We start from the raw sequence: 27,804 nt of genomic DNA on the forward strand, positions 1-27,804 counted from the left end.
ATCCAGCCCCGAGTCAAAAGCCAGGGTACCAGTCAACCATGGCCTCTTTGCAAAAGAACCCCTCAGTTTTTATAAAATAAACCCGCAGTCCATGCTCGCTCAAATGTATTTACAAATCAGTCCTGTTTCTTTTGTTTTAACCCCTAGACTTTTCTAAAATAGTAACCGCCGTCCTTAGTGCATAGTTTTTCAATCTAGCCCCTATTGTTTTGGTTTAATCTTGTTTTAGCCCTCGGTTTCTTCACCAAGAGCCCATGTTCTTCTAAAACTCTTGCAAATAAGCCCTTGAAATCTTGTTTTGGCTATAACTTCTTCATTTTAGCTCTGTTTTCCGCATTTCTTGCGCTCTCGTAACCATAGCAGCGAGCCTTATCTGTTAGTATGCTCTTTTAAAGCTTGTCTTTTGTTTTGGTATATTATTATTTGATGTACTTTTTGTTTGCTTTGTATGTTTGCTCGATGATTGCTCCGAGTAGAAGGATTGCCGTTTGAAGCTTGATGGTCAAGTTTTCCATGTGAGCAATAGCTGAAGAGCAGTAAGAGTAGCTTTTCGTTGGAGAAATGCAAGTGACCCTAACCATACTTCTATCGATGCTTATTTATGAGAATACTTGATCTAATTGGAACATGGAGAACCACCCAAGAAAACCATACAACCACAATACCATATGGCTCTGGTCTTGGCTAAGTAATTAGATGATCTATATGTCGTGCCTCGGGCATTTGATTGGTGGATTTTGGGTTATCGAGATTTGAGGAGCGTGTGAAGGAAGCTTCGTCTTCTGAGGTACCGCATAAAGTAAGGGACCAGTGCGTACATATAGTGATTCTTTGAAAAAGCCTCCCAGCGTCCCTATGCAGTCATACCTAAGAAAGTGTGATATGGTGTTTGGCCCGCACTTGCAAGTTTGGGTTTAAAGTTCTTTGGAACTTTTACGCGAATTGTGATAAAAGTGTACAACCTCTGCAGAGCGTAAAAATGGTATATCAGCCGTGCTCACGGTCATGAGCGGCTTGGACCCTCACATGATTAATTTAATTTAAAGATGGAATTAAATTATTTTCTGATTATTTCTTGTGGTCTTGCTGAGTACCAACTATAAGTGTACTCACCCTTGCTTACTGCTGTTCAGAACGAGAAGGTGTATAAAGTTTTCTGAAGATGTTGCTGAGTTCTAGGCGTACGCAACCCCCAGTCGATTGCCTGTGAAGTTTGAAGCCTTTGTTTCCAGGATAAACTGTATAACTCTGATAGTCTTTTATTTGTTCTTGTTTTCTCTTTTTTGTGATATTGTTACTATGTCTCTATATGTATGAAATTTGATCCTGACATACATATAGTTATGCATTCGGTTTTGTCCTTAAAACCGGGTGTGACATTGGATGGCTCTTGGCCCAATTTGGTTTGGACCTCTACTAAAGTTTTTTTCTCTTCAAAATATTTTGGTATTACAGGAAGTTTGAACCTCTTTAAATTTCAGATTTGAACCTCCTACTAATGTCATGAACTTGTAATATTTATATTGAACTCTTGTAATGACTAAAATGACTCTTCATGGTTCGTTGGTGATATGTATATTTGTAAACGGTATGTGTGCTTGATCTTGGATTGCTGTAGAGCATGTACTGGGACTACCGGATTTTGCTCTCGTTTTATGTGAATTCTGTTGGTCAAGAGCCTCTAGATGTGAATTAGCACATGGAGTGTCGAACGATGGACACGTGCTAGCACTCATCTTAATGGTTTGATCAATAAGTTCATATAAGCCGAGTGCAAATTGGACGGTTCTTACATTTTATTTTGGAACTAGTGATGCAAACTGATTTTGTTCAGTGCTGTCTCTTGTCAGTTATTTATTTGGATGAACAGTAAGCTGAACTTTATTTGCAGGTTTGCTTGCATGTCAGACAGCTCTTGAATCTTGGTTAATCGGCTTGCTTTGATTGGTTCAGCATCTTGTTTCTGCAGATCGGTTTGAGTTGATTAGTGAACATTGCATATGCTTGTAGTGTTTTGTTTTAGTTTTTTTTTGTGGAAAAGCTTTTTCGACGCTTTGGTGCATCATTGGTTCCGCTTTGTGTTGTGCCTTGCTCGAGTAGATTATTTTTTGCTTGCTTTCACTTTGCGTCAAATTTTTGTAACTGTTCCTAGGGTGAGTTCATCATGAGTTGACTTATGTTACCTTAGCGGTTAGAAGAGATGCGTGTTGGATAAAATTCAGGACATAGACATTGTTCTCATCGACAAGAATTTTTAAAGCCTCCTATTCACTCCTCTCTCTCTGGTCGTCCGTCCCGATTCTTTAGAAAACTAACTGTGTGCACAAAGAATAAGAAATGCTTTTACTGTGCATTGCAAAAGTGCTGAATTCTTGGACAAATTCAAACAACACCATAATAATACAAGGAAAGCACATTCACAAACATAATGAATTCACAGCCTCACTCGCCGGCAGCCACATCCCTTTAAGCAGCTGCTCGGCTCTCTGTCTTTGGTGTACCCTGGCCTCACCGGAGTCCTCGGCTCTTTGTCGCCACGCAGCATCTCAAGGGCCTCCACCATGTCCGGCCGGTCCGCCTGGTCAAACTGGGTGCACAGCAGCCCGATCTCAACGCACCTTTCAATCTCCTTCAGTTGTGGCGCGTCGAACAGTGAGGGGTCAAGTAGCTCCATCATTCCTGATCCAGCCTGCTGCGCCTCCCAAGCCTAAAAGAACACATGCCACATGGCGCCATCTTACTATTACTAGCTGTACGTTGATCCTCATGAGACGCACTAGGAGAAAATGAATAAATCATAGAAATTCTCATAAAATTAGAAACATCAGGGCCATCGATTGGGTATACTCAATCATAATAGCCACCGATCAAATATGCAACTAAATTGCCCGAATATGTCGTTATGTAAAATAGCCTGAAGTAACAATCCCTTAATTTTACGTGTATATTGCCCAGACATTTATAGAAAAATAACCTAGAGTGACCCTTTAATTTGGATATAAATTAACCATAAAAAACTTAATTTTCTTTTAAACGGACCCATTACACTGTTATAACCCATTAGCCTCGTTATCATCGACTCACCTATACCAATATGTGAAAGATATCTATTATCTATTCCTGCGAGTGACGGCGGCGGCGGCTGCTCATGCAGCGTCGATGCCATCCTCGATGACATAACTATATTGTATACACCATGCTATCCACGGCGATTGGATAACATGATGGATACAATATAAGACACATGACGAGTCCTACATAGCTGACTAATTGTTCAATGGCATGGTCTAATTAACAAGCTATTACCGATTGATTAGCTAGAATTGCACAAAAGGTAAAATGTCTGACCATAACTTTGGTAAAATGTTATAATCATTTACAACAATAGCTAGCTATTCGACTTCTACCTATTTCTAAATTACCCATACTTGCTATTATACAAAATTTAACGCAAATGATTCCAACGCTTATTATTATGAAGACGACTAAAAAGCAATTTATTTTTAATGTCCATTTATATGTCAAGTAATTATTTTATAATACTAACTATTATTTTTCTTAATAAATGTCACGTTCTTTTCGGTGTCTTTATTAACACTGCTAGAAAATCTCTCATTAGTACCGGTCGGGAACCCCCGGTTTGTACCGGTTTCCCGACTGGTACCGCTCCTCCGGTACTAAGTGCACGCGCACTTAGTACTGGTCAGCTGGCCCGGTACTAAACGGCCTATTTAGTACCGGTTGGTAACACCAATCGGTACTAAACTGCTGGCCACGCCAGCAGCTAGTCCGAGCGGTACTAAACGATTTTTTTCTTTTTGATGCTTTATATTTGTTCTCTTTTCCTTTCAATTTCTATTAATTAGTATTAGTAGTCGTACTCGCAGCGGTTTGTGTATTCGTACTCGTACTCGTATCTAGAATTCATATTTGTATATGGACCAAAGCAAATAAAAAAATTATATACATACATGGATAAAAGAAATGTTAGAAATTATATACATACATGGATAAAAGACAATAATATTTACAAGTATGAATTCTCATAAGTTTTTTCCGACAAATTCTTCAATAATTCTAATCATCTGCATCATCATCGGCACCGGCATCCTTCTTGTGGCGTTTGTTGAGTTTATCATCTCGAGCCACACTGTCGGGTACCACAATTAGGGACACCCTAATTGGGGTACTCAGACCGCTTAAAAACGCAAACACATGTTAAGCGACTGAGCCCACGAAGGCCCACGGCCTCCTTCCAAACCTGGAAGAAAGGAAAGGACTCAAAGAAGCCCAGCATGTGGATCATTCGCACCCCTCTCAGGCCCGCCGGGCAATCTCCGCCTCGCTCGAGGGTAGCGAATCTACCCTCAAGCAGGTGACGCATCTCCGCCTCGCTCGAGGGCTCCCCTCGGGACCCTCGACCGCGCAATGCATCTCCGCCTCGCTCGAGGGTAGCGAACTACCCTCGAGCGGGGAGCTCATCTCCGCCTCGCTCGAGGGTAGCAAGCCCACCCTCGAGCAGGTCACTCATCTCCGCCTCGCTCGAGGGCTCCCCTCGGGACCCTCGACCGCGCAACGCATCTCTGCCTCGCTCGAGGCCACCCTTCAGCACAAGGGACGAACGGCCCCGCCGCCCAACCGCTCGCCGTACGGAGGCATTTAATGCCCATCACTCTTCCACAGTGCTCAGGACGGGCGGCGTCGGGCCGCCATTCCCACAGTAGCTGTGACAGGAGTCTCATCCATCACCTCCGATCACTGCTCCACCATCCCGGACGCTGTGGCGGTACTATGGAACCTGTGACGCGAGACAAGACGCGCTCAGCACAGTTCCCGTCACTATTCTGCCAACTCCGGCCGTCCAGACTCTGCCTCATCATACGCAGGGCCCCGGGCCCACCTCCTACTCGGGAGGGGGTCCGGTGTCACCACGGACCCCTCGAGAAGGGATGTCCATCACCCACAGCCGGAGTCCCGGACCCCCCTAGAGGGGTCCGGGACCTCCACGTGTCTTCCAAACTTCATGGTGAGCGCGCCTGCACTCCGTCCAGGGGGTTCAGGACCGCCGCGTGCCCCACCCCCGCTGGTGCACGCAAGGCTTTGACCTGTGGGGCCCACCGAACGCCACCGCGCCACATACGGAAGACCGTACCTCCAGCATCGACGACCACGCCGCCTGCAAGGACTGGCAGGACGCCGGCACGATCTCCGCAAGACCAAGGACGATATCCACGACAGCTGCCACGCCCAATGCCATGCCCCAAATTGTACTTTCTACAGTATCCGACCACTGTACCCCGCGATTCGGAGGAAAACGACGACTTCCACGCCCCCACTCATGTGCGCCGCCCCTCCTTGTGACTATAAAAGGAGGAGGCGGGCTACCTTTAGAAAAAAAACGCTCGGACTCTCCCAGAGGTGATCCATCATCACTTGCGCTCCGGCATCCCTATTCGCCACGTTCAACCCCTCTTCTAGCAGAGACTTGGGAGCTTTCCTCCCTCTCTCGCCACGCTTGTATCCCCTACTACAAGCCTCCGGGTGCAAGATAATACAGTGCCCTCGCACACCCCCTTTGCTGGACGTACGGCCCCACGGCCGGAACCAGGATAAACCGTGCGTTACTGAGTTGCCTCTTGCATCATCATCTGGGACGAGGAAACACACAGCATTCACTGGTTGGGATCTAGGCCCCCGGGTCGGGACACCGACACACACTTTTCATTGAATCGGAATGAAATTCACCTTTTGGATTTATCACCTCATCCAACAGGAATCCACAGAGTGCTTCTTGAATTGCCCTGATTCTTTCCGGTTCGATGAGGTTCTCTTTCAATCTCCAAATTTGTCAACAACAAATAAACACCAATAGTTTAATTTAGTACCTGCATGGAATTAGATACAAAAAATTGTTACTAATGTTATACGTACTTCGAAGTTTTCTTGTGTCACCCTCTTGGTATCTCTGCAAAATAAGTGCATGTGCTCACATACGTAGTATCCGCAGAGGTTGGTTCCTTGTTTCTGTCTCAAACACTATATACATATATACATGTTATGAAATATTCATACTGTTTGAATAAATGAAAGTAGATGTGCGATATTCATACCGGCTTGTTATGGTTGAATTCAAGCTCAGTCGGTGTTGACGCGACTCCTAATTGTGTTTTGAGGAACCGAGACCATGCCCTTTGCATGATGTCTACGAGATTTTGATATAATTCTGGTGGCTTATTCAAGGAGTCCCACACAGTAACTCGGGACCGATCGATTTCGATCACAAGTAGGATCCAGTGGAAACTGTTGATACATACATATGGATGCAAGAAATGTTAGATATATACACTTATTGGCTAGTTGAAGTAACTCAAAAAGTGAAAGGACTCACTTGAAGGTGTACAGCAACAGAATGAATGTGCGATCGTGCTGCCCTTCCAAGGACATGACTAAATTATTCTCGGTCTGATTAGGATATTGGCATACACACTCCTCATGTATAACATTCGGATCTATGAAGCCAACGTTGTAAATCCCGCTCTTCCGGCATTCTTGCATTTTCATCCTGCACGATTACAAATAAAAGGAGGGAATGAGAAATCTAAACGACTTAGTAGAGCTAGAGTATACAATTGATAGAAAACACTTACATAGACCATACACTGACGATGGACTTGTCTAGGGCGTCTTGATGGAATAGAAACAAAAAATGGTCAAAATCAATCCAAATGTCATCCATTCCCTGATAGAAATGTGTATGTTTAATTCGAGCAGCTAGCATTATATACCCCTCTGCACATGCTTTCAAGTACCACTGATGTAACTCACGCATTCTTGTTGGTAGGGTGTCAATCAACTCTGGCCACATCAGAGGTTCCCCCAGTACAAATGGCTTTCTTCCTGCCCCTTGGTGAACCGGGATTTTTTCCTGACCTAGGAGCTGAGCTTTTGTGAGGTTCGTTTCCTTGACAAACTTAGCAGTAGCTTCATCCTCTTTTGAAAGCACTACTAGAGGGGGTACGCTTTGTTTGGGTTGTTCGCCGAGCTGGGGGACTTGGTTGTACCTCCGATTACTCTTCTCCCATAATTTTGTAATCGAGCAATCGTAGTCCGACATCAGTGGAGGCTTTGGTTGGCACATCATGGATAGATAGAATTTCTTCCCTGTCGGATCCACTAGTTCCTTTGGCGGAGGCTTCATTGGCTTCAACTGCTTGCGCACGTCTTCTTGCACCCAAGCATCCAATTCCTCTGGAGTCATTTCGTAACCTGACTTCTCTGGCGCGGGCTTCTCTTTCTTCTTTCATTCTTGGGTCTTCTTATATCTTGGAGGTGGCAGTGGCGGCACCCAAGTAGATTTCTTCTTTGCGGGGTGAGGAGATGGCGGAGGCGGACTAACACTAGGCTCCCCGGAAACGGCCGGTGACGGCGATGGACTAACGCTGGGGTCATGGGCTGCGGGCAGTGATGGTGGATCTACACTGGGCCTCGGAGACCCTTGAGCAGCTGGCGGTGACCTCTGAGACGGGCTAGGATCCCTTCCAGCAATTTTTATGTACTGCTTTTCCAACAGATCCAAGTGTGGAGGGCCTGTCCTAGTTCCTCTTCTCCATCGCCTCTAGGGATCTCGAGGTTGAGGTCTTCCCATCCTTTCTCGGCACGGTCAACCATGACTCTAGCATATCCTTCTGGAATCGTCATGTCATGGATTGTCCCGCCTTGAACAGGGACTTCAGCAACCCCGTGAGTGACTACTTTCAGTTTTTTCCTTAGCGGAAATAGAAGCTCACAAGGGGTCCTCACGGCGATGTCATCCACGGGGTAATGTTCCGCAACCGTTTCCTCTCGATCTGCGGCTGGGTGCCATTGAAGCGACGCTGCTACGACGCTGCGAGCCGACGGGGCTAGTCTCCAGCTGAGCCGTTGATCTGGCTTCTGGTGGCTGCTGTTGGCTAGCTGTAAGTGCACCTTCGATCGAAGCAACCTGTTTTTCTAGGGCACGCACCTTCTCTGCTACTTCAGCCTTTCTTCTCTGTCGGCTTCGATACGTCTCTATGTCGCCACTGAAGCCATGCTTCCATGGAACTACGCCCATGCCTCGCACACGTCCTGTGTGTTCCGATGTGCCAAGAGCGTACGTCAGCTCGTCTTTCTCTTTGTCTGACTTGAAGCTGCCTTCGGACACGGCCTTTAGTGCCACATCGAGCCTGTCGGCCGCTTCCCTTATGGCATCGCTAGTGACGAATGACCCATCTTCCATATTCAATGAGCCTCCATGAGCGTAGAAGTAATGTTTTGCTCGCAACGGCCAGTTGAAAGTCGCCGGTACGATTCCTCTGGCAACGAGATCATCTTCCATCTTCTGCCATTTTGGAATCGCCGACGCATATCCTCCTTGCCCAAGATGATGGAAGTGCTTCTTTTTGCTCGCATTCTCCTTGGCTTGGGCTGTCTTCTTCTCGCTATCCTCGGACGACTTGTACTGCACGAATGCCTCCCAATAAGGACGTTGATTCTTGAAGTTTTTCTCGAAGTCTGGCGTGAGTCCCTTTTTAACATAATCTTTGTTCAAATTTTTCTTGAATGTCTGAAAAGCAATAGCCATCTTCTTCATGACCCAATCCTTAAACAGTTGTTCTTTGTCCTCTGCAAAGGTGAAGTGCCGTTTGACATCTGCCCATAACATTTCTTTCTCGGTCTCGGGAACGACGTCAGCATCGATATCTGTGGTTTTACTTTTCTTCCATAGCTTGAAGCTAATGGGAATGTGGTCCCTGACATAACATCCACATTGATTCACCACCGTCGTCTTCACACCCTTCGGAGACTTTGGTTCACCGTTAGGATTCAATGAAGTGATAATAGTGTGCCCCTCCATGATTTTCTTCGACCCTCGTTTCCGTTTTGGTTTCCTAGTCGATTCGGATGCCTAAAAAATATGTATTTAGTACGCATTATACTTACATACAGAATTAATGTGTATGTTTATATATAAGCACGAATTGTATATACCTCTGCGCTATCATCTTGCACAGTCATTTGTTCTGTCTAGTTATCATCAACATCGCCAGTATCGTTAAGGTATTGGCCGCCATCATCCTCGACAGCATCCTCTTCGTTGTGGTGCGTGCCCGTACCAATTATGTCCGCAAGAAAGGCCTTGTCGTCATCACGGTGAAAGGGTTCCATTTTGTTTCCTATGTGAATCAACATATGTTTGATATGCAATTTTGTACTAATTGACAATGTATAAAAAATTTACAAGTGCACCTTCAATAAAGCCGTACAACGCATACAAGATCAAAATTTCTAAAATTTACATCATATACATCTTATATAAAATGTGCCCTGGAATTTTATAAAATGTGCCCTGAATTTTCTAAGATTTTCAACTATTTTTCTACTATTTTCACCAATTTCTAAGATTTTCTACTATTTTCTACTAATTTCACCTGTTTATAGTATAGCAACCTAAAATTTACAAAGAAAATTACAAATTCAATAGATAAAGTTGTACAAGACAAAATTTACATCATATACATGTCATAAAATACACAATTTAACAATACCAAATAAAACAATAAATGTTAAGCCCGTAAAGACATGAAGTTTTCTACAATATACAAGATTTTTGTACAATATCCATAATTACTACAAGATATAAATGTGAAGCCCGTAAAGACATGAAGTTTTCTACAATATTCAAGATTTTTGTACAATATCCATAATTACTACAAGATATAAATGTGAAGCCTGTAAAGACATAAAGTTTTCAATGTATATATCTACCAATTTTTTACAATTTTGTACAAATTTCAACAAATTTACTATATATTGAACAAATATCTACAATTTTCACTATTGCGTATCAATTCCTAACATTTTCCTACTATTTTCTACATTTCTACATTTATATCTACCAATTTTTTATTACTTTCTACAAATTTTGTACAAATTTCAACAAATTTACTACAATTTGAACAAATATCTATAATTTTCTACAAATTTCTACAACCTTTTAACTAATTACAAAAAATGGCTGACGAAGCACGGAGTCATGCTGATGTCAGCCCGAGGGCTCACGTCGGGGAGGTGAGGAGGCAGTTCTTCGGCGTAGCGGCGATGGGGAGGAGCGAGGCAGGATGGCGGGCGGCGCGGCCGGAGAAGGCTGCACGGCGGGCGCCAAGGGCGACGGCGCGAAGGAGGCTGGACGGCGGCACAGCGAGCGTGGAGGAGGGGGCGCGCAGCGCGGTCGACGGAGGCGGTGGCGGGGTACGGAGGTGCGGCGGCCGGGACGGAGGGTGGCGGCTGCGACGGAGGGCACCTCCGGATGAGGTGATTGCGCGGGGGAGGAGGCCGGCGCCGGAGGGGACGACGACGGGCGGCTGCAGCGCGCGCGGGAGGGCGCGGGGGCGACATCCGCGGTGCAGGGCGGCGCAGAGGAGGCTGGAGCGGAGGATGGCGGTGCAGAGGGCCTCGGGCGACGCGCACGAAGGGGGCCGGACGGCGGTGGCGGCGTCGGCGACGGGCGGCGGCCGGCTTCGATCGATCTCGTCGGGGAGGGGGTGGCAACGAACGCTATGTCCCCCCGATTATATAGAGGAGGCAGTTTAGTACCGGGCCATGGCTGCGCCCGGTACTAAATTGCCTTCTGCGCAGTTTAGTACCGGCTGGTACTACGGCCCGGTACAAAGCTGCCCCGTTTAGTACCGGGTCGTGGCCCTAGCCGGTACTAAACGTCCCCAACAGGCGGGAAAATTTTGGGAGGATGTTTAGTACCGGCTGCAACCATGGCCTGGTACAAAATGCCCAAAATGATTATGCCTTTTTCAGTTTTGTAATTATTTTCTAATTCGTCTAAATATGTTTTATGTGCAATAAAATTCAATAAATGATTAAAAATAGATATATGTACTATTTTCACCATGCAAAATTATATTATTATTGTTAAACATACGTTAATCTTAATAAATATTAGTTTTTGCACTAAATTCAAAGTATTTCAATTCATTTAAATATGTTTTATGTGCAATAAATTCAATAAAAGCCTATAAAATAGATAAATTTGCTATTTAAGCACTTAATTTATCATATTGAGTTCAAAATTTGTTATATTAGTGTGTCAAATGTGTTTTAGTGTGTATAGTATTATACAAATGTATATATATGCATATATTTACTATTTAAGCACTTAATTTATCGTATTGAGTTCAAAATTTATAACTATTGTAACTATAAAAAATGAAAAATAATGATTTAAGCACTTAATTTGTAAGAAAAAATACTATTGTAACTATAAAAATTAATAGTTTTATACTGTTTCAATTGTGTTTTCTGTGCAAACTATTATATAAATGCATAAAAAATTTAAATCTCATTTATTTCATACATGTTAATTAAATAGTTAATTAAATAGATTTTCTATTTTTTTGGGTGTTTTATCATATATGTGCATGCACTTAATTAAATAGATTTTCTATTTTAATTATGTTTATCACATTGAGTATGCACTTAATTAATTTATCATATTGAGTCTAAATTTTTTTATATCTGTTTCAATTGTGTTTTCTGTGCAAACTATTATATAAATGCATAAAAATTAAAATATAAGTTATTTCATACACCATATATTACATCAATCACTTGGTTACATGAACATGAAAGTATAACATAATGATTACACATCATTGTTTAATGGAACGTTGACAACCTTTCTTTTTACGAATGTCCCTTGATCATGATCGAGGCGTAAGTAAAGAGCGTCCTCTTTGGACAACAGGGTGCTAGGGTCAACATCGATAGAGAATGGAGGATGGTCGTAAAACTGATCAAAGTCTTTTGACTTGTCCGAAATGTCTTCAACTCCAACGATTTTTCTTTTTCCTGGAAGAACTATGTGGTGTTTTGGCTCGTTGTTGGACTTGCCTTGATTTTTCTTAGGTTTGCTTGCCATGTCCTTCATATAGAAAACATGCGTCACATCCTTGGCGAGGACGAATGGTTCGTCTTTATATCCAATCTTTTTGAAGTCCACTATTGTCATTCCATACCGGTCTATCGTTACACCGCCACCTGCTCAGTTCACCCATTGGCATCGAAACAAAGGAATCTTCAAGGGGCCATAGTCAAGCTCCCATATTTCCTCTATGACACCAAAGTAGCTGTCCTTATTTCCATCATGGCCTATTGCATCAATACCCACACCACTATTTTGGTTCATGCTCTTTTCATCTTGGGCTCTTATGTAAAACGTATATCCATTGATCTCGTATCCTTGGTATTACATGATTGTGGCTGATGGTCCCCTAGCAAGCCATTGTAGTTGTACATCAATCGTGCTGTCACCTATGAGTTTTCTTCTCAGCCAAACCACAAAGCTATCTATGTGATGACGTGTAATCCATGCCTCAGACTTCCCTATGTTTTCATATCGGACAATATTGATGTGCTCATCCATATATGGGGCCACGAGGGATGAATTCTGTAGAACGGTGAAATTTGCTTTGTGGATTTCACTTTCAGGGATGTGCATATTAGATTTCTTACCTAGTGTGCCCTTTCCTTCCAATCGCCCATCATAGCATGACATGGGGACCCCAATCGAACTAAGTTCATCAATGAAATCAACACAAAACTCAATGACCTCCTCTGTTCCATAGCCCTTGGCGATACATCCTTCTGGCCGAGAATGATTCCGAACGTACTTCTTTAAGACTGCCATGTATCTCTCGAAAGGGAACATATTGTGTAGGAATACAAGGCCTAAAATGTTTATCTCTTTCACAATATGAACTAGGAGGTGGGTCATAATATTAAAGAACGAAGGTGGAAAGACCATCTCAAAACTGACAAGACATTGGACCACATCATTCTGTAGCCTTGTGAGCTTATTTGGATCGATTGCCTTCTGCGAAATTTCATTAAGAAAGGCACATAGCTTCACCACTGCTAATCTTACATTTTCTGGTAGAATACCCCTCAACGTGACTGGAAGCAATTGGGTCATCAAAACGTGGCAATCATAAGACTTTAGGTTTGTAAACTTTTTCTCTTTCATATTAATTCTTCCCTGCATATTCGAGGAGTAACCGGACGGTACCTTCATACTATTCAAGCAATCAAACATGTTTTCCTTCTCCTCTTTGCTGAGAGTGTAGCTAGCAGGACGTAAGTAGTGCTGTCCATTTTCTCTCTTCTCCGGACGTATGTCTTCTCATTGTTTTGTTTCTTTCAAATCACGTCTTGCTTCTAGTGTATCTTTTGACTGCCCATACGTACCAAGGAATCCTAGCATGTTCACACAAAGATTCTTCGTCAAGTGCATCACATTGATTGCGTTGCTGACCTCCAGGACATCCCAATATGGGAGCTCTCATAGTATGGACTTCTTCTTCCACATTGGGGCATGGCCGTTTTCATCATTCGGAACTTGTTTGCTTCCACGGCCCTTTCCAAACACGACATGGACATCCTTCACCATCGAGAAAACACGCTTCCCATTTCGAAATATAGGCTTAGCACGAGTTTCTGGTTCTCCTTTGAAATGTTTTCCTTTTCTTCTTAAGGGGTTGTTGAGGGGAAGGAATCGACGATGACCCACGTACACGACCTTCCTACAATTTTTTAGATACAAGCTGTCGGTTTCTTCTAGACAATGAGTGCATGCCTGGTATCCCTTATTCGACTGTCCGGACAGATTGCTAAGTGCAGGCCAAACGTTGATGGTAACAAAAAGCAATGCTCGCAGGTCAAAATTCTCCTGTTTGTACTCGTCCCAAACACGTATACCTTCCTCCTTCCACAGCAGCAAAAGTTCATCAACCAACGGTCTTAGGTACACGTCAATATCATTGCCCGATTGTTTTGGGCCTTGAATAAGCACCGGCATCATCATGTACTTCCGCTTCATGCATAGCCAAGAAGGAAGATTGAACAAACAGAGGGTCACAGGCCATGTACTGTGACTGTTGCCCGACTCGCCGAATGGATTCATTCCGTCCGTACTTAAACCGAACCTTATGTTCCTTGGGTCGTTATCAAAATCTGGGAAATCTCTATCCACGTTTCTCCACTAGGACCCATCCGCAGGGTGACTCAGCATCTGATCTTGCTTACGCTCTTCTTTGTGCCACCGCATCAATTTAGCATTGGATTTATTTCTGAAAAAACGCTTCAAGCGTGGTATTACTGGGAAATACCACTTCACCAGAGCGGAAACTTTTTTCTTGACGCGCTCCCCGTCGACCTCACCAGGATCATTTTGTCTGATCTTGTACCGTTTTGCATCACAGACAGGACAAGCATCCAGTTTCTCATATTCTTCGCCTCGATAGAGAATACAATCGTTAGGACATGCGTGAATTTTCTGTACCTCCAATCCAAGAGGGCAAACAACCTTCTTTGCTTCGTATGTTGTAGAGGGCAGTTCATTTCCCTCTGGAAGCATGTTTTTACGATTTCAAGTAGCTCCTCAAATCCCTTATCGGTGACACCATTAGCTTCCTTCCATTGCAGCATTTCAAGTGTGGTACCCAACTTTTTAAGCCCCTGCTTGCAATCTGGATACAATAATTTTTTGTGATCCTCCAACATCTTTTCAAACTTCTTTGACTCCTTTAAAGTTTCACAGTCTCTTTGTGAATCCACTAGAACCTGACCTAATTCATCAGGTGGTTGGTCTTCTGCTGCATTTTCTCCAGCCTCGTCCATTTCTTCAGCATCGTCCATGGGTTCATCTTCAAAGGCTCCCGCTTCATATAGATGATCCCAGTCTGCAATATTATGATCATCATTTTCTTCACCATCTTGCATCACAACTCCAGGTTTACCGTGCTTGGTCCAAAGAGTATAGTTATCCATGAAACCATTTTCATAAATGTGGGAGTGTAGAGTGCTCCTCTTAGAGTATTCCTTTTTATTTTGGCAAACGTGGCACGGACAACACATAAAACCTTTCGATGACTTGTGGGCCTCCGCCGCATCGAGAAAAGACTTTAGACCATTAATCCACGCCATGGTGCACCGGTCGCCGTACATCCATTGTCGGTCCATCGATCTACAATTTTGAATTAAGTAACAACATTATTTTACTTGTATTCATATCATTTAAATTGGCACATAACATAATGAAATACAAAAGCCATTTTTGCGAATTTAACATTGAAATACAAAATTAATAGAAGTCCAAATTAATAAATACATGTTGCAAAGGCTTTGTTTCAGGGTCACTTCCTCTAAAACCATCGAGGATTTCATTATTGGGACCAAGACCGTACTCCTTCATCGCGTCCTCATATATACCGCACCGCATCGTGAATATCGATTCTAGCCCCAAATATCAGAGTTTTCACTGAAGGTTAACGACATATTCATGATCCGAAACATATATTTTTTAAACTTCTCGATGGTTTCCATATGAGCCCCAATAAATACATCATTAGAGTGCCAAAATAATGCAACTAAATGCACAACAAATACCAAACGATGCATTCCACAACACATACATAGATTCCACAACACATACACATTTTATTCCATGACACATACATTCCACAACGATCACCCCCACCGGTGCCACTCCCTCCAGCTGCTGAAGCCATATTTTACTGGAAACACTATTATTTTTTACAACACGGTGAAATTCTTACAATTACAATAAAATCTGAATAAATTAATTAAAATAAATCACATTAATTTGCAAATTGATTGAAAAAACTCTTACAATTACAATGTAAATATGTACATCATTATATCCTCATATTCGAATTGCACAGGCACTTACAATGAAGTCTGAAATGTAATGAAATTAGAGTTGCTATTGAGGTATTAATCATCATTGCGTGCCGTGCTATGTCACAGCTCCTCTAAGCCCTTATTCTTCATCGGTCTTGACCTCACCCTATCTACATAATGAAGGGTCTAGAAAGAGCTGTGACAAAGCAGGCACAATGTGACTAATGCCCCAATAGCAACACTACTTCGTTTACATTTCACACTTGCTGGTAAGTGTCTTTGAACTACAATGCAAAATCACATTAATTCTCAATCAAAAAAACCTGAATAAATTAATTGAGAGAAATCTCTAATTAATTGAAATAAATCTCTATAACTCCTAATTATTTTGACACCATTCAGTTCCAGGAGAACACTCTTTTCAATATCCAGAAACCATCTAGAAGAAAAAAAACTTTATTTTGGAAAATGTATATGTCGGTAACCTCGACCCTGCGGTGATGACAATGCCTTTCGGGGGGACACGGTGCGGGACAAGGATGTCACTAATCGGCCAATCGCAGCACCAACATTTCCGGTTAATAGGAACACAGCACTTGGCACAGGCAGCGTGCTCGTTGATATGCTCTCAGTGCAACAACGACCACGCTGACTGCGTCAAATGCTGTCTTCGTATCAATCGGAAGTGCTGGTGATGCGACCAGCTAATTCGCGACGTCCATATAGCGCATAGTGTTTCCCCGAAAGGTAGTGTCATCACTATTGGATGGAGATTAACGATGTATACTTGTTTCAAAATAAAGATTTTTTTAGCTTATAGATAGTTTCAATGTGAGCCTGAATAAATACATGACTAGAGTGTCAAAATAATCAATTCATAATAAAAAAATCTATTATAATTCTTTCATTAGTTCATTATAAAAAAAACTAACTATCCACATTATGGTTATATCTACTACAATGACATGTTTTGTCTACACTCATTCTAAAAATTTCTACTATCCACATGCTCATCTGAATCTAAAAATAAAAAATGTGCTACGGTCATTTGTAATATATAGAAAATGATTGAAAAATATGTCTATAAATTTTTCATATTCAACCTAGCCAATAAACCTACTCCCACATTCAAGTCATCGGTTCTATATATGTCAAATCATTGCATAAATCAAAGAAATCATACTCATCCTCACTATTTCTAAAAGTCACAAATTTCTCTAACTATAGAGCATAAAACAAAGAATAAAGACTATCAATGAAGAGAGGATGAAGTTGCAAATCTTTGGCGTACTTGGATAACTAGAACACTCACTAAAACTAGAACAAATGGCGGCAACTCTCTAAGGGAAGAACAACCCCGAGCTCGAGCTTCTCTGGTGAAATGGCACTGGCTCGGGCTCGGGGAGGAAGAAGGGTGCCAATTTATAGTGGGCGCATTAGTACCGGCTGGTGGCTCCAGTCGGTACTAACGCGCCACATTTAGTACCGGCTGGTGGTTCCAGCCGGTACTAAACTGTCACTAGCTGTCGGTGGCGGATGTCAGAGCCTGTCGGTGGCGGACTTTAGTACCGGCTGGAGCCACCAGCCGGTACTAATAGGCTCCCAGGGCCACTGTTCCTTTGGCCCGGTACTAAATTTGCACGTTAGTACTGGCCAAAGCCGTGACCGGTACTAACGGCCGCGGACAAATGTGTGTTTTTCCAGTAGTGTAAAAATAACATGAAATACCTTAATGCCTACATATAAATTACTCACCCACGACTATCGAAGAAGTTGATCCTTAACCCAAATATCTACTTCCATGTCATCAACATCTACTGTTTTACATTAAAAAAAGCAATTAACCTAATATATATCATCCTGGATCATTCCACAGGCTTTTTCATTGACATATTGATTTAGGTCTACATCTCAAGTCTCAACTATGCAGTAGAATCCAAGGACCAAACTAGAAAAGAAAGAAAATATTATGCTATGTATGGCCACACAAGCCTAAAAATATTGTGAATAATATGGAAAGCCCAGAAGATGACTGCGCAGGTGGTAAGTCAGTAGTGGAATATAGTAAAAACATAGCCAACATATAAATGCTTATCATGGCAAGTCACCTACACATCCTAAATCATAGACATATCAAGAAATTCTATATTAATATATGTGTTATGGTGGTTGGATATTTTGGTAAGGTACCAGGAGATATCGGTAGATACCTTTTCTATTTTCCACCTATTTTGGTACCAATTGGTACCTTTTTCTAGGTACCTCTTGATATCTCTTATGTCCCAACCATCAATTTCAGCCACATGAACGGTCCTCATCTGTTTCTACCATAGTAAAATTCCTCTTACTGGCCCCATGCAGGTGCATGAGTCGATAGATTAGTGACATATGATGGAATTCATCTGTTAGTGCATGGGATGGTGTTGGAGACTTACGGCCACAACTGTAGAGTTAGCTTCGCGCTCCCTGAACAGTACGGTGTTGTTATTCAACCTAATTTTGCAACTAGTCTATCTTGTGACTCTCAATTACCGATTCAAAGTGATCCAACACTTACTTACCCATTCGATTGAAGCTTGGCCACTAGCCCTTTTAAATCTCGACATCGAGCTAATGACCTCAAGGATGGTGACACCAAAACCATACACATCGTTCTTTTTCGACAGCGTACCATCCATGATATATTCTGGTGGCATGTACCCCCTGCATGGCAAAATTGAATAAAAGCAATGAATATAGCCATATAGAAGAAGAGAAGAAAAAGAGGCTTTTCACGCAATCATGCATGTCATGGACTGCAAATGTTTTGACATCTTACAATGTGCCTGCTACGGTACCAATTCCAGAACGGATATCAACCCCTTTGTGATTCAGCACTCTAGCTATTCCGAAATCAGTGATCTTGGGATTCATATCACAATTCAAGAGGATGTTGCTCGGTTTTACATCCAAATGGACAACATTTCGCTTGTGCAGGTAACGTAAGCCTTGTGCTATCCCCTGAATCAGATGGAAGCGTGAGGACCAGTCAAGCTGTAACCCTGTAATATATAAAATTATTTATTTATAGATAAGTATGTATATATCCATGGGTAGAAAAATTAATCAATCAATGGTAGCTACATTTATGATAAATTTATCAAATATGAACTGCAATAAATAATTATTTATTCAATTTCAACGTACCATAGATAATTTTGTCTAAGCTCCCGTTCGGCATGTACTCTTCAACAAAATAATAAGATGTTTCTTTATCTTCCTTGGCTCTAAGTTTTGCGTCTTCAAATTGCTCGGCCCTCTCAAGGACTTCACTGCTACCATATCCTATAAGTTTAGCTATATTTTCATGTTTAACATTGATTGAAACAAGATGGAGCTCATCTATCTCCTGTGCTGATAGAACATATGGATTTCGGAACTCCTTGATGGCAACCACAAGTCCATCTGGCAATATGCCCTGAAATCATGAACATGTTGTTATCACTCCTCTTGTGAATGTGAATTTAAATTCCGTGCAACACTATTCTCAAAGTGCTTAAAGATAGACTGTATATACTCCCTCCTTCCCTGTTTATAAGGCATACACGTATATCAAGATTCAAATCTTGTCATCTTTGACCAATAATTTGACTATTAAATTTTTATTTTTATAATGCAAATTTCATATGATTGGATTCATAATTAAATATATTTTACAATGATTATAAGTTTATAATCAAAAGTGATATAATATATGATAAATAAATGGTCAAAGTGTTGTTTAGAAGACCGTGTCATGTTCCACCATGCCTTATAAACGGGGAAGGAGGGAGTAGTTTTAAGAAATATGTGTTACGCCATCACATCTAATGTTTCATGAAACTATGCACATGCTGTTCTAGGGTTCTCAAATTTGTTCACCATTCAACTGTGAGGATTCAGTATTTTATAAATTTCAAAAGTCAAGATTCTAAAATTCCTGTTTTGAGCCGATGTTACCCATGGGATATTGGTCCACACGCTGGACAAAAATACGGATCATTTCAAAAGTCAAGATTCTAAAATTCCTGTTTTTGATATTTTTTAAGTTCTACGCGTCACAATAGTCTTTATTTTTTATTTGTTTCTCTATATGTTTACATTTAAACAAAAATTTATAATAGAAAAAATTATTTATAGGGGCGGGTGGAGGCATCACTCGCCCCTTAAAATTCATTTATAGGGGCGAGTAAGGCAGGTGATACTATCACCCGCCCCTGAAAATAAAGGCCGGGACACAACAGGTGGTGCGATCCACATGCTGGCAAACCATTGGTTAGACTGAGTTGGGCGTGGATCATCGGGCCCACCACATCGGCTCCCAACCTCCCTCTCTCCTTCGTCGTCACCTTCTTCCCACCTCTCTCCCTATTATCTCTTCACTCTTCTTCCTGTCTCTTCCTCTCCCGCACCTCCTGCAGTGCCACCCCCTAAGGTTTTGGGATTCGGGCCGAATGGGCCAAATTTCACTGAAATTTGTCTATTTCGGTAAGGCCCGAGATTAAATAAAACTAGCCCACTACTATATCTCCTCGCTATAAAAACGTGAACTACATCTTGAAACCCTAGAAAATTTATTTTCTTTCATCCCTCCTCACCCTGGCGGCGGCCAACAGGAGGCGGAGCCGCAGAGGCGTTGTCGCGCGGAAGCCAAGATCCTGTCGTCCTCCTCCCAGATCCACCCCTCTCCTTTCTGGTTCAGGCAGAATCGCTCCACCCACACCCATTTCCGTCCATCTCTCCCCTTCATTCTGTAGCGCGTAGTTGCTTCTTTGTTTTTAATCGTACTCTGCACTTGTGCTGATCTCTCGCGTTGTTTTCAATCGTGTCACAACTCCCAAATCAGGTCGTCGTGCTTGGCTATGCCCTCCTCATGGAGGCCTCATGCAGTCAGTTCGTCAGCGGTTTGGACGCAGCGGGTAGGTCGGCAGCGGTGGCGGCGCCGTCGGTCAAGTTGTCACTTGTCAGACATGTCGGTGTTGGTAATGATGCTCCGGCAAGAGCTGCAGCACCATGGCCGGAAGCAGCAGACCAGAGTAAAAAATAGATGTACTTTACATTTGGAAATTTAACTTGTGTCGCTTGAGTCTTCTTCCTCTCACGGCTCCTCTCTTCTCATCTGTTCGTTTGTGCAGAATATTTGTAGAAATTGAGATCAATGGGACATGGACTGTGTGATCTAAAACAGATATTTGGGCATGTAGTATTATCGTTAAGCAATTTCCCTCAGAATATCAGTTTTTATGTTTTTTTGTCCAAATTTCGATTCAAATTCGTCCAAATTCGGTCATATTTCGGTCAAAGTTTAAATTATTTGACTGGTCAACTCAATTGAAATTCGTTCCAAATTTTCTGAATTTTCCAAAATTCGTCCAGTTCGGTGGGCTCCGAAATTTTTTAACTTTTGAATCCCAAAACCTTGCCACCCCCTCCCCTCCCCTCCCCTCTCCAGCGGCGCGGCATGGAGCAGCGGCGGCGGCGTGGGGCTGTGGAGCAGCAGATCTGGGCGCTCGGCGGTCGAACTGGACTTCGGCAGCGCGGGACCTCGACGGGGCGGCGCGAGCTCGGCAGCACGCCGCGGGACCTTGGCGGCGAAGGCGACGCGGGACCCTGCAGCGTGGCTACTCAAAGCGCCGACGGCGGCACGGCCAGGCGTGTGGTGCAGGGAACAGCCACGAGCCCTCCACTAGACAGGAAGGGGTCCGACTGACGCGGAGCTTCGGCAGCGATAACCTCGCGTTGCTCCGGCGGCTGCACCCAGGAGTGGCCTTGCGGGCCTGACTGGTGGAGCTGCTCCAGCAGCAGTCCACGGCGGCGGCGTAGTGCGCACGGAGCGACGGCGACGCGGCTCGAGGAGCAGCCGCAGCCGCCGCGCCACCGGCTTGGCCCGGGAAGCAGCGACGCACGACGCGGCTTTTTGCCTTTGGCCTTTTTTTTTCTTTATTTGATCTGTAGGGGCAAGTCGTGGAGTGATCCACCCTAAAAAAGGAATTTTTAGAGGGCAGTCATCCCCACCAACCCTTAGAAATTGATTTCCATGGATGGGTTGGGGGTCACCCGCCCCCACAAATGTATTTCTAAGGACGGGTAATGTACCCGTTTCTGCAAACAGTTATTTTTAGTTGCGGAGAACAAGAGCGGGTGTGGTACGCGTCTCTAAAAATAGCTTTTTACCGGCCCCAACAAACTTTTTTTTAGTAGTGCTAGTAGTTATGTCAAATTGACCTTACATGCTGGAAATTCCTTATCGTGCTAAAAAAAATGTATCATACTGGGACATGTCATTGATATGTAACTAATGAAAAAGGACTGCTCTCATCCGAAAGCCTAAAACTGAATTAGCAATAATCCAAGCACGTACCTTGTACACAGTAGCAAAGGAACCTGATCCTACCATATTTTCCACTGAAAAGTGATGTGCGGCTGCTTCCAACTCAGATAAACTGAACTTTCTTAAACCTATGTTCAAAACAATTAGTTTGAGAGAAATTTTACAATGGTTGAAACAAATGAGGATCGGACATCAGGCTGAAATGGACGGCTCAGACATGAGAAATTTACCCGCAAAAAGAAAGATATGAGAAATTTTACAATGGTTGAAATAAATAAGGATCGTCCATTAGACTGAAATAAATGGCTGTAGGCAGTAAAAAAGTGATGAATGAACCACACCAATATACCGGCCAATGTAACCAAAGTTTACATATAAGCATCCCTCCATGTGAACTGTAAACATAGGTAAAACAAGAGAACAAATGGTAAGCATTTAGTGACAGATGATCTGGTTTCTCACCTAATCTCTCTTCGACAAGGATGTTTACTATATACAAAAAAATGTGCTATGTAATAGAGAAAATTTCTTGAAAGGCCCTAGACAAAATAGCTGTTCCTTCTATGGCCCTGAAAAAATAGAAGTTCCTTATATGACCCCATTCCATTTTCTATACCTTGTATGACCCTACCGTTAATTCCGTTAATTCTGTTAGCAACTTCCGTTAGCACTAGACGTCCACCATTGCTCACGGTGTGGCTCCTAGCTCATCCCGGAGCTCGGGCAGAAGGCGACCTGGTAGTTCACGCCGTCGTTGCAGGTGAAGGTGCTGCTCCCGTCGTAGGCGTAGCTGTAGGCCTGTGGGCACTGCGCCTTGAACAGCCCCCAGTACCCGCTCGGCCTGCATGTTGCCGACGACGCGAACCGCCTGCGGCAGCAGTACTCATCCGTGCCGAACTCCAGGCACGCGCTCTTGCAACCCACCACCGCGCCGCTGCCATTCCACGCCGCCATCTCGCTCGAGCACACCCGGTTGATGTCCGCTGGGCACGACGTCCGCTGGACCGCACGCCGTCGCCGGCCGCGGGCTCGATGTCCACGGGCAGGTTGAAGCCATCAATGTTGCGCGCACGTCGTAGAAGTCGTTGGCGCCACCGCCGAGTGTGAACTTGGCCAGCATCCATGGCGACTTTCCCAGACGACGTGCTTGCTGCCGTACTGGGCCTGCTCCCGGCGCGCAGCCTCGTGGTGTCGCACTGCGTCCGCCAAGCATGGCGCGGCCATGTCGACGAGCGATAGCTGCTCCTCCCGCACCTCCTGCCGCACGCGGTGCACGCCACCTTCATCAACTACGTCGACCACAGCCGGCCGCACTTCTTCGCCAGCCCGACGCCGGCAGGCCGCCGGATTGACGGGAAGCGAGTTGAGCGAGAAGAAGAGCTGCGGTTGGGAGAGGGAGCGCACGTGATGCGGTGACCTCGGCGCGCGGATCTGGGCGCCGTAGGGCGACGGGAGGCACGCTGCCTGCGAGCTCCTGGAAGGCCCAACTTGGGGAGCAGGGACCTGGAAGGCGCGGGCGGAGCGAGGGTGAGAGGCGGCGGTACCCGGCGGCTGCGGCGGAGGCTAGGTCGAGCGGGTCCGGGGAGCGCTCACGGCACCGGCGGCTGTGGTTTGGTGACCGGCTGCGGCGAGAGGTGGTGGCGCGTGGCGGGGGTCGGCGGCGCCTGGGTCGTCCATGGGGGGCCGCGAGCTCCTGGAAGGCCCAACCCGGAGAGAGCAGTAGCGGCCGGTGCGGCGACCGGCGCAGTCGGCAGGGGCCGCGGGATGGCAGAGGGCGTGCACGTTGAAGCTGACCGGAGGGTTTTTTTTTTTGAACTCTGCTGACCGGAGGAGTTGGTGGGTGATACGGGGATGAATCCTGTGAGGCAGAGCAGAGCCAGCGCGGAAGGTACGGAGCAACGGTGGATGTCTGGTGATAACGGAAGTTGCTGACGGTATTAATGGTAGGGTCATACAAGGTATAGAAAATAGAATGGAGGTCTTATTTGGAACTTTTATTTTTTCAGGGACATAGAAGGAAGTTATTTTGTTAGGGCCTTCCAAAGAATTTTCTCTATGTAATAAGAGATGCTTGTTAAGGTTTCACTACCTACATCGCGTTATTGAATCCTCCAAGTGAAATTGTTAACACTCCAAAATAGGACGGTAATACCATGTTGGAGAAATAAGTAAAAGTAGTTGCTTACCACTCTGGGGAGGCGAAAGGAGCAGCAGATCTTGGGCAGACAGATCTGGGAACGAATCAAGCCAGGGCCAGCGCATAAGAGATGTGACAGAACCAGTATATTTTGTAAAACTAATTACTTACCACGCGGAGGACGCAGATACCAAGGTTTCCGTTGGCCAGCCGACGGATCTGGAATGTAAGCAGGGCGACCCATGAGATGTGACACAGGAACCCAAAATATTGGTTTACTACATTTTAACAACTACTCCATCCATCTCAAATTGTAGAACGTTTTGATTTTTCTAGGTTCATAGATATTACTATACATTTATGAGCTCTTTTACAATAATTTTAAAGTACCAAAGGATATTTTCAAGTACTTTTATCTTAAATTTGATTCTAGCCGCTAATCTATGGAAAGTATTTATAAAAAAATTAAATTAAAAGTATTCGGTCCCATTTTTTGATATTTGGTCCCACATTTTGGAAGTATCATGTACTTTGTCCTAGGTACCTCTGGTTACTTTCTACATTCACAACTGTAGGATTTTATCAGATAGACGGTTCCTATTTTTTCAATCATTGTAAAATTTCTCTACATTTAAATATAGAAAACTTTACAAGAAAATACGTCAAAGTATCAAGACTAAAGTAACTAGTAATACAAAAATATGGGATCAAGTACCAAAATAGTGGGATCAATGCTAATTTAATTTAATTTTTATAAATATCTTCCATAAATCAATGACCAAAAAAATTAAGGCAAAAATACATGAAAGTACCCACGAAGAGCTCTTAAATATATGTTATGTCTAGATACATACTTCGTCCCACAAAGACTGCAATTCTAGTTTTTTAGATAGATTAGTGATAGCATGAAAAGAATCATATGCCCTCAATTATTGCAGTTAGTTTTGGCATGCAAATCAAATCTGACTACTTAATTAGACAGGTAGTTGGATCCAATATCTAGAATTGCACTCTTTGTGAGATCTTTTTTCCAAATAATAGAAAACATGCTATAGGTCCACATCAAAAGTACCAGCAGGAAGATGATCTGGTACTAATTCTATCATTGGTTCCAGGTCATTTTCATACCGGTACTTTTGAAGTGGATGGAAAGGTCTAGGGGCCTTTAGTACCGGGTAATAACATCACCTGGTATACTAAAAGGTTAGACATTGGTACCGGGTAGGGCTACCCTGGTACTTAAGGTTTCACCCACAATAGTATCCGGTGGTAACATCACTTGTTAACAATGTCTAGCCTTTGCTACCGAGTGCACGTGGTAACTAAAGGGGCATCCATATGTTACTTCAAAAGAGATCTCTCTTCCTATCATAAGTGTTGTATAGTTGAGATGGTAAGGAAGATACACGTGAGGCAAAGAGGTTTGAGTTTGTATCCCGGCCGTAACACATGCACGGCACTGAAGAGAGCCTTAGGTACCGATTATTTTATCCAGTGATGAAGACCGAGACTTTTAGTCTCGATTTTGTAGTACCGGTTCAATAATCAGTACCTAAAGCTCTTACCAACTTGTCTGATGGGCATTTTTCTAGTAGCGTGCAAACACAGGATTGCACATTTTATATGGGACGGAGGGAAAAGTAAAAGCTATGAATCTAAAAAAGTTTAAAAAGCTAAAAGGATCTATAATTTGAAACGGAGTATATCACACGAGTGAAGCATTGAGTAATAAGGGCTGCATACAATAATTCGTGGTATAGCATAAATGCCCAAAAGCCTTCTCTGCAAGTTCTGACAAATAGGTGTTCCGCATAAGCGAAGTGGTAAACACTGATTCAAGAAGAAAAAATATTGAAGTTTGGAGTGAAAAATGAATTTACTTACTTATCGATGCCCTTGCCAGCCATTTCCTGATTGGAGTCACTGCACCTATACCGGTGAAACCAAACTTTACATATAAACATTCCTCCATGTGAACGGTAAACATTGGTACAATAATGCAACTAAATAACAACAGATAGGACTGCAATGAGACATGAACTCCGGTTTTGGTCTCACATGGATGATGGATCTCTCTTGCACATGGATTGTTACTAGTACAACAAAAACATGTTAAGATACAGTCCTCGCATTGTTAAGAAATTCTCCAAGTGAGATGTTAACGTTGCTAAAGAGGGATGTATAGTATCTTGCTGAAGAATTCAGTAAAAGGCTCGGAGTTGCTTACCATCCCTCGGCGTCGGCGGCAACCAGCAGCCGGACCCAGACGTCATCCCGCTAGTTGCAGGTGCCACGTTGCTTGAAAATTAAACTATACATCATTAGGTAACTAGATGATTTCATTCCAAACATAAGAACTATCAATTACAATGCTATAGATCTCGCTGAGAGTGTATCAGACCTATCACCATTAGCTGGAAGATTGCAAGGGTCCGCCACAGGCATCTCAATCATCTCTCCTGCAGCCTGAAATACCAAAAAAATTGACGGTATTTCCAAGGCTCCCAAGCCCCAGCACTTTGAATTAAAACCAGTACGTATCTGTAACTAATGTTTAAAATTTTTAGGAGTTCATCAAACCGACGTTTAGATTTGATGTAAATAAAGTAGAAAAATAGGTAGTTCCGCTGCCACATCATGATTGCCGCCGACGTTTCAGTTTTTTCGTTTATCTACATCTCCTCTGCCTATCTCCTCTGCCTCTGTCAAACCAACTACTTGATTTACACCAAATCTTTCGTTTCAGCAGCCACATCATGATTGTTGACAAGAATCTTTCGTGTAAAAAATAGGTAGCTCCAACGTGCATCACTACGATTAGCTGGACCTTTCAAATGCAGGTAAGCAGCAGCCAGCAGCGGTACCTGTGCTACCGGAGCAGCATCTCCAGTCCAAATGCTTGTCAAAATAATGGTGGTCTGGATGTTGGTGGCGAAGACGACGAGCATCACTTTCTGCGAGATATCATCCTGCACCCGGCGCAGGCGCCTGGCCTGCTTCCTTGCCGTGCAGTAGAGGCACACCGTGGTGCTCTCTTGGCAGGCTGCGACGAGGGCGTGAGCTCGCCGGAGGCTGTCCTCCAGGTCCTCCAGCGCGTCGCACATCGCCGGGTCGGCCGTCATCCCCGTCTCCGGCAGCCGCGCCAGGAGGGAGCTCACCCTGACCGCGCGCGTCCTGATCTGCTGGCACTCCTCCTTGTTCTGGCGAACCGTGTCGACGGCCTCCTTGATCCTGAGCGCGAGCTTGACGATCTTCTTCAAGCTGCCGAGTGGATCAGCCATCCCTCCTGCCGTAAAAAAATGATAAATCTGCAGTATCAACGAATTAGTACTGACACTGAAAATCAAGAGAAACCTTTCTCATCCTATTGTCATAATTTTGACAAAGTATGCTTAAACAAGAAAGCAGGGCACAGACCATATAATTGGTTCCTCTTTTCCTCCATTGCTGTCGGCTCTTCTTGCTGGCCCGCACAAAGCGCGTTTGACCGACTCGACGCGGAAGTGAAATGACACAGCACTGGCTCTGCGAGCTCGATTTTTGACTAAATCGCCGAGTAAAGTGAAGTAGAAGGAAAGGGACAAAATGG

The 27,804-nt window shown here is 43.8% G+C and overlaps 1 protein-coding gene and 1 long non-coding RNA gene across 4 annotated transcripts; one reads left to right on the forward strand and one right to left on the reverse strand.

Annotated features, from left to right (window-relative positions):
• Positions 1–2,331: 2,331 nt before the first annotated feature.
• Positions 2,332–27,767, reverse strand: LOC120712271 (G-type lectin S-receptor-like serine/threonine-protein kinase At1g61480). Of its 3 annotated transcripts, none has more exons than XM_039998029.1 (12): positions 27,633–27,767; positions 27,080–27,501; positions 26,617–26,681; positions 26,443–26,513; positions 26,100–26,144; positions 24,387–24,434; positions 24,265–24,309; positions 22,109–22,206; positions 18,916–19,186; positions 18,548–18,770; positions 18,291–18,432; positions 2,332–2,707 (listed from the first exon to the last, which is right to left on the reverse strand). In XM_039998029.1, exons 1-12 carry the CDS (start codon positions 27,658–27,660, stop codon positions 2,435–2,437), a joined length of 1,731 nt encoding a protein of 576 aa, XP_039853963.1. In that variant the 5' UTR covers positions 27,661–27,767; the 3' UTR covers positions 2,332–2,434. The 3 variants fall into 3 exon arrangements, with proteins under 3 accessions (XP_039853963.1, XP_039853964.1, XP_039853965.1); XM_039998030.1 differs by having other exon boundaries at positions 27,570–27,633; XM_039998031.1 differs by lacking the exon at positions 2,332–2,707 and adding an exon at positions 16,888–18,195.
• On the forward strand, positions 20,312–21,868 carry LOC120712275. The gene is made up of 2 exons (XR_005690831.1): positions 20,312–20,783; positions 20,883–21,868. It is a non-coding gene; the product is annotated as an uncharacterized LOC120712275 (long non-coding RNA).
• Positions 27,768–27,804: the final 37 nt, after the last annotated feature.

Source organism: Panicum virgatum, chromosome 6K (genome assembly GCF_016808335.1).
Source record: "Panicum virgatum strain AP13 chromosome 6K, P.virgatum_v5, whole genome shotgun sequence".
In the NCBI taxonomy this organism is placed as follows: Eukaryota; Viridiplantae; Streptophyta; class Magnoliopsida; order Poales; family Poaceae; genus Panicum; species Panicum virgatum.

What these genes read in the sequence shown, in the direction of transcription:
- LOC120712271 (XM_039998029.1), bottom strand. Translation starts at nt 27,660, where the DNA reads ATGGAGGAAAAGAGGAACCAATTATATG. An exon ending in ATGCTGCTCCGGTAGCACAG is followed by an intron (nt 26,682 to 27,079) that starts GTACCGCTGCTG and finishes TTGGTATTTCAG; the next exon opens with GCTGCAGGAGAGATGATTGA. An exon ending in GCCGCCGACGCCGAGGGATG is followed by an intron (nt 26,145 to 26,442) that starts GTAAGCAACTCC and finishes TCACCGGTATAG; the next exon opens with GTGCAGTGACTCCAATCAGG.